Source organism: Mastigoproctus giganteus, chromosome 8, assembly GCF_048544385.1.
Source record: "Mastigoproctus giganteus isolate SK-2022 chromosome 8, ASM4854438v1, whole genome shotgun sequence".
In the NCBI taxonomy this organism is placed as follows: Eukaryota; Metazoa; Arthropoda; class Arachnida; order Uropygi; family Thelyphonidae; genus Mastigoproctus; species Mastigoproctus giganteus.
In genome coordinates this window covers 219,948,133-219,959,178 of record NC_143582.1, presented here as the reverse complement: position 1 = coordinate 219,959,178, position 11,046 = coordinate 219,948,133, and the positions used below count along the sequence as shown (strand labels likewise).

Sequence of the window (11,046 nt, the reverse complement as noted above, 5' to 3'; positions counted from 1 at the left end):
AACCAAGCATACAGCTCTTTATGGCACTCTTTAGTTAGTGCGATTGATGTTAAGCAAAATCCCAGCCATAATGCAATAGCCCCATGGTTCAGTCAGTGTGCTGATATCACTCAGTTGTTTATGTCATGTGCTTTTCCTTTTACAGCACTCATTTATTGGCTAGAATTCAGCGGATGCATATTTGCATTGAGGCAAAAAATTGCAATTTAGTTTTACATGAGTTTGCATTTGGATATCAAACATGTTAAAGAGGTTTTAGGTCCACCTCCTTAAAATGAAAGACAGAGGATAAAGTCAGTCATATATTGTTGATGTATTATGAAATGTTATTTGAAAAGTGGAAAATTACAGAATTTAGAATAATAAAATAAGCAATTCTTCACATGATCAGCAAGTATACTAGATTACAAGATGATAACCAGCTGATAAACTGATTCCACTCACCAACATGAAGGAATGAGTTTAACATGTTTCAAAGAATTTTGCAAAAGCTAATGAATGTGCAGTACCAGTATAATGCAATTTCTACTACATGGGACTGTGAATTAGCACTGATTGAGCAATTTAGTGGACCAATATCATATTATTTGGTACCACTGAGCTTGCTATGTGTTATATGCTACACCTCATTGAAATTTGAAGTATTTCAGAAAGTACTTGCAGAAATGCATAAAGCTTGTTGGAATTAAAAATTTTTTTTTTATTTTTAGTTCTAAGGTTTTATTATGGGATTTATTTTATTATCTCTTATTCTTTCATCTTTATTTATTTTTCTCTTCCCACAAGTTACCTCATTCTGATTGGGACTACCAATAAGAGAATGATATCTGGAGTTTTGTAAAAATTAGTTTCATAGCTTTTTTGTTATTCATTTATGAACATAGGAAATGCTCTGTGATTCCAGTTTACATAGCTTAGGCCACAGCTCCTCAACCCAGCTCAATATTTTAGGGCTTATTGAAATGCTATTTGTTTTTTCTGGCTTTATATATTTTTATTTTTTTTATCATCGGATTTCATTTTAAAAATTTCACTCACACCTGAAAGTATGAGCTGCAGAGGAGACGATGGTCCTAGCAAGTTTGTGCACTTTTATAAGTGCCTTCCAAGATATTCCTTCTAATGTAAACACAGTATACTGGGTAATATGCATGCATATTTTACTTATCGAGCATCATCTTTTGGGATTGTTAAATTCCATATACTGGCACACTTCCAAAAAACATTCATTTCTTTCCATATAGCCCCCCCCCCTTTAAAGTTGTGTATTATGCTAACAAGGAAAAATGCATAGCTATTATGATGACTATACTATTTATTACTATATTACACATATTGGTACACCAACGGTCTAAACAGATCTGACGACACGAAAACATTTAAATAAGATCTATCAACTCAGTCAAATTACACCACATTTTAGTGGTAACCGATCTCCTACAGATGTCATTTCACATACAGGTGTTACTTGCTGTTGTAATGTGAAACAAATCACTCTTCGGTAACAAATAATTTGAGCATATAACTCAAATTCCTTTACAGTTTTGAGTAGTCATTCTCATCTGCAATTGAAAGGAATATTTCCGGATAAGTTCAGCAATTTTGAATTATTCTTAATCTTATGCTTTTTGCATTCCATTGCCAACGACACTGATCGCAACAGCTAAAACTTTCTTCCAAGCTTCTTCAGCTTGTGGTGTCATGTGATTTCCTAATTTTTCTCCAACAACTTCAAAAACTATACTTGGCAAATCCTGTTAGAGAGAGAACAAAAATTAGAATATATAGGAAATAATTTTTTATAAAACTTCTTTGTTCAAACTTAACAGTAATAATTATATACATTCAGCGATCACTGAATTATGACCACCCCACCCATAATTGACTATGCAGCATAGCTCATAGCATAAAAAGTCGGACAGCTTTGTACGCTACAGCAGTGGTAATTTGAATCTGATCATGCAACAGTGATAAAGTAACAGTTATGGGATGTAGCAAGGATATCACTGAGTTTCAAAAGGGCACGATTGTGAGAGCTCATGGGTCGTTTCCATATTGGAAACGGCACATCTTGTCAGTTGCTCAAGGCTTACTGTGGTTAAGTTACACCTTAACCACAGTGGGCCTTGATGAATAGTGCTGAACAGTTCAAATCACCTTCTGCTGACAGAACTGTAAAGGATTACACAAGATGAATGTTCGTGGTGAGCAAAGATTGCAGCACATTGTACAAGCTCAATGGCAGGTCACTGTGCAACAGTTGGCATTGCAATATGATATGAAGAATGCAAAAACAATATCCCAAATGATGATGCATCACACACTCAGATGTATAGAGTTCCACAGCATATGACTCAAGAGGCACTCTATCCTCACTGCTGATTATTGTCGACAGTGAAGAATGCTGTGGTGTTAACAACGCACTGGAGGACTGGAAATGAGAGTGCTGATTGGATGAGTAAAAACACCTGGTGTAACACACCAATAGATGCCATCTGTGTGGCGCAAGCAACATGAGTCCATGGGCCCATCATGCAAAAATGCCCACTATCCAGGCAGGTTGTGGTGGTTGCTTAATATGGGGCAGATTTACTGGCAAGAACTAGGATCCCTGGTGTGGATAGGCCAACATTTTACTGACAAGGTCTACTGGCAGTTCTTAGAAAACCATGTGCACCTTGCCAGGTTGCAATTTTTCCAGGACAGAAACAGGATCTTCCAAAACAATAATGCGCTGGGTCATCATGCCCACATTGTACATGAATAGTTTGAGGAACACAGTGAAAACATCGCTCATCTTCATTGGCCTCCAAATTCACCTGACCTCAATCCAATTGAATACCTGTGGGATCTTTTGGAATGGGAAGTGATGCGTTACAGATACACACCTGTCATCTATTCCAACACTGTGGAAAGCCTTGCAGGCAGCATGACTATAGTCTCTATGGATATCTTCAGACATCTAGTGGTGGCAGTGCCTAGGTGAACAGCTGTTGTTATCCATGCAGATTGTGGCCCAACATGGTATTAGGTAAGTGGTCATAATTCAGCGATCGCTGAGTGCATAAATGAAATCCGAGACTGCTAGACTTGTAGGATCAATGTGAAATATAATTATTACATTAAAGGTAAATAGAAATTGGGTTGACTGATGAAGGTGGTATGTATATATACACTATTACCAATGGTATTGGAACATTACGAGAAAAGTAATGGTCTGTAGATCAGATTTTAAAATGCTGTAGTGCAAAGATGTCAAACTCATAAATGCTGTTAGGCCAACAAGGGATTCTTGAGGAGTTAAACCATGATATTAAGCCCACAACACGAGTGTGATATTACCAAAAGAAATATCTTTACAGAAATATCTTTACATATTTCCCCCTTGTGCCCTTAATAAAGGTTTATATAATTTATAAACTTCATTAAAATTTATATTGTTATATTACCTTCAAATAGATATACCAATATCATCAAATTCACCATTTACTATTTTTTTTATGAGTTTAACTCTGTCAGCCTGTAAATGATGGCAACACTTGAGGGCTGCACACAACCCACTAGTTTGATATGTCTAGTTTGTTCACATATACAGTGTTTTTTGCCATATACAGGGTGCTTCAATTAAAATGCACTGGGTCTGTCTTGCATATCTTTAGATTTAGACTGTTTGTCATCTTGAATGTTTCTTATTATCTTTGGGCTCAAATTTTTTTCAGCCGAAAGATGAGAAACATTATCTTTGTTGTTGTTAAAATTGGATTAAGTATCACCATTTAGATTTTTTATGATTTCTAAATTAAATGCCTGTATAATCAGTAATCAGCTGCTTTTTTCCTCAATAGGAAAATTATTCCCCGTGCTTTGGTTTAGTCTAAAAACATCTCTCTGCTTCTGAAACAAAGGTAAACTAATTTTATTTTAATAAAAAAAAAATATAAAAATATACGAACACAACTGTTGTGTGATGTTCACTCTTCACTATTTAGCTGTGACCGGCTGACTACAAGTACAGTTGTCATATCTCACACAACCATTGTATTTGTTTTTATTTTTGTTTCAAATAAAATCAGTTTACATTCATTTCAGAAGTACAGAGATGATGTTTTCAGACAAAAATGGGGAACAACTTTCCCATTGATAAATAAGAGTTGATTAAACAAAATTTTAATTTAGAAATAATAACATCTAAACGTAATACTTAGTCCAATTTAACATCAAATTCATAACTTTTAGCACAAATATGACAAAAAAAAAAGGTCGGTGCAACCAATAAGCCTAAGTTAAAAGTTAAAAAGTTAAAAGCTAAGTTAAAAAGAAGCGAGGTCGGCCATAATGCTTTTTAATTGCAAACACCCTTTTTGAGGCATGCTCAAAAAGTTCAGGGACTGAAGTAAGAAATATCAATCTTCATTGCTTCTGGAACATATGCAGCCAGCAATACCATCACAGCTTAAAGCTAGTAGTTTAACAGAGGAGATAGTGATAAAATAACTTGTCATACGAGAGCCGTACCTTGAGATTCTTGGTATCACATAACAGATCACATTAATGTGTAGAATTTTACTAAAAAAATTGTTTCGAACAGGGATGTGGATCTGTTGAAATGGATGCAAAGAAGAGCAAAAAGATTAGTGAGGGGTATTCTTACCAAGAAAGATTTAAGTTCTGCAAATGTGCAGTACCTGTAAACTAGGCACCTGAGAGAACCAATTGAAGTTTAAGGAGTCAGTAACCTAAATGCTGACGACATTCTTACTCTTTCTTGGACAATACACATAAGGGAACATAAATTTAAATTGAAGTAGGATAGTTTTGGGATGTTTGAAATTTGGCTTTCAACCAACCAGAGAGTAGATGACTGTTAGAACATTCTTCTGGGTAGTTTGAATCAATTCAAGGAAGGATTAAACAAATTGTTAGAGGGGAAGGGCAGATGAGGTAGGCTATGTTTTGTTTTCTGATGATAAATAAGCTTTTTTCTTGCATCATTTGCAAATACTAATATGAATATATCTTTCCATCATATTGCTAATACTATTAACATATGATTTCGTGTAAAATGTTCCCAAAATAAATATACTATGAATGCATATTTAATACTTTAAAATCTAGAATACTTGAGGATGCTTGCTGATTTTCTGAGAAATATTGCAGATGTAATGTAGTTTTTAAGTACATTTCTACCTGTGTAGAAATGTACTTAAAAACTTTAAATGTGTACTTAAAAGGTACTTGAATTTATACCTACATACTTACTTTAAAATGGATGGGAGTAAGTCCTCGGAGAGCATGATTACGGCCCGTTTTGAGTAGCAATTCCGTTAAACATTCAAGATCATCAAGATTTTCAATCCATGAGCTAAGAGCAAACATGACTGTTGTTGCATGAGCACCAAGGTATTTATTAGTGCGCAGTTCAACAAAAGGAACATCTGCAAAAGACTTGAAGTGTTGCTGGTAATCTGGATGCTTAATAAAGAGCCTAAATAATAAATGATAAAAAGAAAAATAAACTTAGATGATCACTGAGGTATATAGAAAGTACAAGAGGTACAGAACACAAGTAAAAATACACTAGCATACAGAGAGGAGAGTATATTTCAAAAGATTTCACCGTGCCTTATGTGAAATGTGGATGTCACCTTTGTGAATGCACAAAAATTAATGACCACAGACAGCCTGTGCCCCAGTGTTATGGGGGGGAGTGCACACGCTACACTTGCACAGTGTTGATACTCCTGATAGTGGATATCGTGCACTGCTAAGCAGCATGCTACTTTGTGGCATACAGTACTCTAGGGTTCGATTTCCTCCCTCTGGCTTACATACACTTGCCAAGCAGAAATTATCGGCATGCAACTGTTGTCAAACAACACGTGCTAGGGCAGCTCGTGGCGTTTAATCCTTCCACGGTTGCTTTCTGTGCCTGGTCCCTTACTCTAGGTCCCATACTTCTCTATCAATCTGCTCCTTTTCACATTGTTCAGTTTTTTTTAAGGTCTTACCTTCTGGAACTCCAAAAAACAGGATGGGAGCTAGCAATGAATTTTCAGATGCATTTCTACTGGCTGACTGCTAAGAGGTCAGTCATACAATACAGTACAATGCTAAACATAACCCATAAGACTGGCTATCCAGAGATGCTATAAGAGATAACAGCAGATTGTAGGGGAATCCAGGACAGTGAATACGTGTCCCAGTAATCCATTGTATCAAGTAAAGATGGACCGAACCTTGATTTCATCCCATAATTTTCAACATGCCACAATCACAGTTAAATTCTTCTCAGACCATGGGCCGATAGTTGAATTCCTCTGGAGTTGACTAACCCTAGTAACCAACTAAACTTCACTCCCCCAGTATCAATCAAAAGCATGTTCTCACTCAAGTACAGTGTGATCAGACAGTAATAAAATTATGCAAAGGTTTTGATGGAGACATCAATCCGATTGAAAAACTATAAAAAAAAAAAACTGTTTTACTCATGGAACTTCAAAGGAAAGGAAAATATATGATGGAGGGGCACAATCAATGTTATGGAAATTCACTTGTGTGCATACATTTCACTTTATGAAAGGTCATCATATGCTATGATAAGCATATAAGAATCAGGGCAGCAGAATGTGTAATTAGAAAAGTAAAGCTCACTTTTAGAACGATGCACTTCCCTTGTTTGTTTTTATTATAAAAAAAAAAAAAAAAAACTGATTAGCTTGCAAGTGGTTAAAATCATAGTTGCAGAGGGTATTTATCCATTCATATTGGAAGTGGATAAACAGGAGTGTTAAACATTTGCAGTTAATCGGATGTCATCATTAGACAGAAAAGAAATGCCCTCACAGCAGCACACTGGACATGAGCGCCATCCTCCCACTCCGGATGAAAAAGTCCCGGGTTCAAATCCCATCAATGATGCAAGGAATTTATGAGCTTTTTTTTTTTTTTTTTGTAACATGGCTGAGTTGGTTTCGGGCGGGGGTTTTCTTCTCGGTTTTTTCACTGCCCACGAAACATGCAACTTGACTACAGAATGCACACAATTTACAGACAGTATTATGGCACAATGTGGTTCTAAGTCACTAATATTCCTAAGACAACAAGGACAAGAAATTGGCCATTGAATTTAGAGAACCGACTCAATAATAGAAAATATGATTTTTGTAAGAATAATTAAAATTGTTATTATTATTATTACTAGCCACATAGTTCAAGGAAGCCTGAGGCTTATGCTGCACTAACCAAAAAAAAAAAATTTCCCGAGTTACCCTGAGAGAGAGAGAGAGTGAGTCAGAAGTAGATGGAATCACCAAGAAAGAGAAGAATGATGATATCCAGCTCAGTAGACGGGATGTGCCAAGCCCATACTCACAAGATGTGAGCCCCTGGGGGGGTAAATATATAAATAAATGAGAAATTATGCGCTGATAATCCCTTACTTCAATTACTCAAAAGAAACCATATTTCTTAAAAGTAGACACTTGTACCTTTCCAGGTGTGTCGGAAACAACTGAAAGGATATTAAAGGAAAAAAAGTATAGTTCAGTTTATCTATATAATATCGGTGTAAATACACCATAGTTAACCCATATATTTGAGCTACGATTGAATTACTTCAAATAAATAACGCTTCTCTAGTAGAGAAGCGTTATTTATTTGAAGTAATTCAATAGTAGCTATCTTGTTGTGAAGGCAACCACATTATGAGATACATTTAAAACGATGCCTTCTACGCTACAATCGTAGCTCAAATATATGGGTTAACTATGGTGTATTTACACCGATATTATATAGTTAATTATAAAAACCCATAAGGATTATGCCTAGTGCATTTAATTTTCCAAATACATTACCACCACACCCTTCTGGCATCTCTCATAATGTGGATATAACTTCGTAACTGAGATGGCTTGTTGTATTACCTGGGTACCTACCCGCTCACTGATGACGAAGCCAAAAAGCTTCGAAACGATCGTCTGGGTGGTGGTACCGCTGAAAATAAATAACAGTAGCCTTCTCTACTAGAGAAGCGTTATTTATTTGAAGTAATTCAATAGTAGCTATCTTGTTGTGAAGGCAACCACATTATGAGATACATTTAAAACGATGCCTTCTACGCTACAATCGTAGCTCAAATATATGGGTTAACTATGGTGTATTTACACCGATATTATATAGTTAATTATAAAAACCCATAAGGATTATGCCTAGTGCATTTAATTTTCCAAGTTCAGTTTATGAACAACATTGTTCCATAAGTCTTCAATATCATATCCTCTTTGATATCATTTAATTGTATTTTGGGAATGCTTTTGATACTGTTTCACATAAAAGGCTGCTGTACAAAGTGGAGCAATGTGGCATTCAGAGCAAATTACTGCTATGAATAAAGGAATGGTTGAATGGAAGAAGACAGTTATTATCAATGGGTACTGCTCTTCATGGACTAATATAAGTCCATGAAGAAAGAAAGTGTACTAGTGGAGTCCCCTAGGGGTCGGTGCAGGCACCATTGTATATCAGGCTTAATGTTACAGTTTGCAGATGACAGAAAGGTTGGCAGGATAATTAATGACAGTAATAACACTATGCCACTGAAACATGGTCAAGGAAAATTAGGTCAATGGACTGAGAACTGGCAGAAGTTTAACATTGGCAAATGTAAGGTACTTTAACTAAGGCAAATGTAAGCATATTGGTGGCAGTTAACCCCTATGTGGCTAAGTTAGTCAGCCTCAGGGGAGGATAGCATGTTTATTCCTCCTGGAAACTGGTTTTTCATCCAGCAAAACAGAAAATTGATCTCAGAACACATGCAATTTACAGATATTATACATGGAGCACTATGGCCTTAGTTGCCAATGCTCTAAAAAGCCTACTACTACAGCCAGGACAGCTCATGGGGTTTGTCAATGATATATATATACACTGGTGCTCAAAGATAGTGCATCACCTAGGAATTTCATATTTCTAACCATTTTTCGCGGTGGTATGTTACATTAATGACTAGCATCACAAATAGAAATATAAACAAAAGATATTTATTATTAGTTAAGGCAAAGCAAAGTAATATTTGGCAGGTGCTCTCAATATATTCCAAAATGAGCATCTCCAACCTTTATATAACAGTTTTGGTAAATACTGTATGGCTGAAATGTTATTGGTAGCCCTCAATTTGCTTCAGTTTATCATTTTAAATGGAAAGCAAAATGAAAAGTTCACCAGGTGCAAATTAATATTTAGTTGCACTGCCTCTGGCCCTGATGACAGCAGCACATCATTGAGGAATTGACAAAATCAAATTCTGAAGATAACTGATACTTCGTGGTTCCAAAAACGAATTATGGCTTCCTGAAGTTCACGAAGGGTCTTTGGTTTCTTTCTGGCAACTGCAGATTCCACACGATGCCAACAGTTCTCTATAGGATTCAGATCCAGGCTGTTTCCTAGCTAGCTAAAAGTTGTAATGGACCTTTCTTCCAACCATTTTTTCATCTGTAATAAACATTACTATCGAACCTCTAATGCAGAAATGAAGCTAAAGTAACTACAGAAGTGCCTATTTACACTTTTCGCCTGATGTCAAGGAGCAGAGTCATCCTGAAAGATGCAGTTACTTGGTGGGTTGAAATAGTGTAATGGTTGGCAGCAATTTGCCTTCCAATATAGCTAGGTATCCATTGGCATTTACGGAACCTTTTATAAACTGCAGGTGATCTACTCGGTGATACGAAATGCACACCCGTATCAAGGAATAGCTGCAACTCTTGCAGAGTGTATTTATATATCTGAAAGTAACAGCTATTGCAATATTACATAATCACCTATGCGTGTCAATCTTATCTGATGCAATCTGTAAGAAATATTGCCATATACTTACATTATTCGGACGACAATTACAATTTTAAGGGGTGATGCACTTTCTTTGAACACCAGTGTAGAAACTTTGCTAGAAGAAAAAAGGCCACGATTATGAGGCTACCCTCGGAGTACTGTCGACAGGTCTGGAGTCCTCACTTTAGGAAGAATGTAGATCTGCTGGCCAGTGCAGAGAAAGCAATCTGATTGGTGAAGTGAACAAAAGAATGCTCTTACCTAGAAAGGCTTCACTCTGTAAATTGCATTGTCTGGAGACTAGGTACCTTCAGGGAATCTGATTAAGGTGTTTCAGGCCTTGAATAGATTGAGTAAGCTAAATGTTTGTGGCATTCTTCCTCTTGGTGACACTACATAAATGGGAGCATAAATTCAAATTGAGGATAGGGTTGCAGAATAGATGTGTGGAAGTTTGCCTTCATCCAGGGGGTAGTTAATCATTTGAACAAACTTCCATCTGTTGTTTTGGAAGTGGGTGGTTTCAACAAATTCAGAGAACTAGACAAAATTCTTGGAGTGTTTGAATGAGTGAAGTGTGTATTATTTTATTTATTATTATTATTATTTTTTTTTTTTTTTTGGCTGATGCTCTCATCTTGCTTTCTTGCATCGTTTTCCGCTACTGAAATACTAATAAATTCTTGCAAACTGGATAAAACCTGCACTGATAATTAAGTGTTATGGTCATAAAATTAGTTTTAGAGGTTTATTATAACAGTTTGTAATTTTCACTCAAGCACGCCCATAAGTTCATTGCAAGCACCAGCTCTTCTGTTATTTGCCAAAATTTCCCATTGGCCAGTCCATCACTACTCAGAGATTATTACCTTTGGTTGGAGAATGGATTACATCTCTCTGGTGCACGTGGGAAGGAACTGAGAATGAAATGAATAACAGTGTGGCCAGTTTAACTTTAGAAGAAGGGAAGCCAATAGAACCTATGGTCAGAAATGCATTTCAAGATCAAATTGAGAAGTATAAAATCCTAAATGTATTTCAGTACTGCTTTCTAAAAAAAAAAAAAAAAAAATGTGTCATATTTGGGACGACCGAAAAGTAAATCATCTCTCCATGTGCATAAATTAGTGTAATCATTGGATGATGGCATTCGTCGAGTTTTCGGGGGAACCTTGTTATCCACGTTGAGACCGACTAACTCAACCACGGAGT

At 36.2% G+C, this 11,046-nt stretch overlaps 1 protein-coding gene across 3 annotated transcripts in view; it reads right to left on the bottom strand.

Annotated features, from left to right (window-relative positions):
• Positions 1-1,354: 1,354 nt before the first annotated feature.
• Positions 1,355-11,046, bottom strand: part of LOC150082308 (globin-like) — a 186,313-nt gene continuing 176,621 nt past the window's right edge. For 2 of the 3 annotated variants that reach the window (XM_090380134.1, XM_090380131.1), the window contains exons 2-3: positions 5,260-5,485; positions 1,355-1,754 (exon numbers count right to left, since the gene is read on the bottom strand). In XM_090380134.1, coding sequence (XP_090236260.1) covers positions 1,620-1,754; positions 5,260-5,485 — 361 coding nt within the window. In that variant the 3' untranslated portion in view covers positions 1,355-1,619. Of the gene's footprint in view, positions 1,755-5,255; positions 5,486-11,046 lie in introns of all 3 variants that reach the window. The other variant, XM_090380133.1, reaches the window with a different exon arrangement.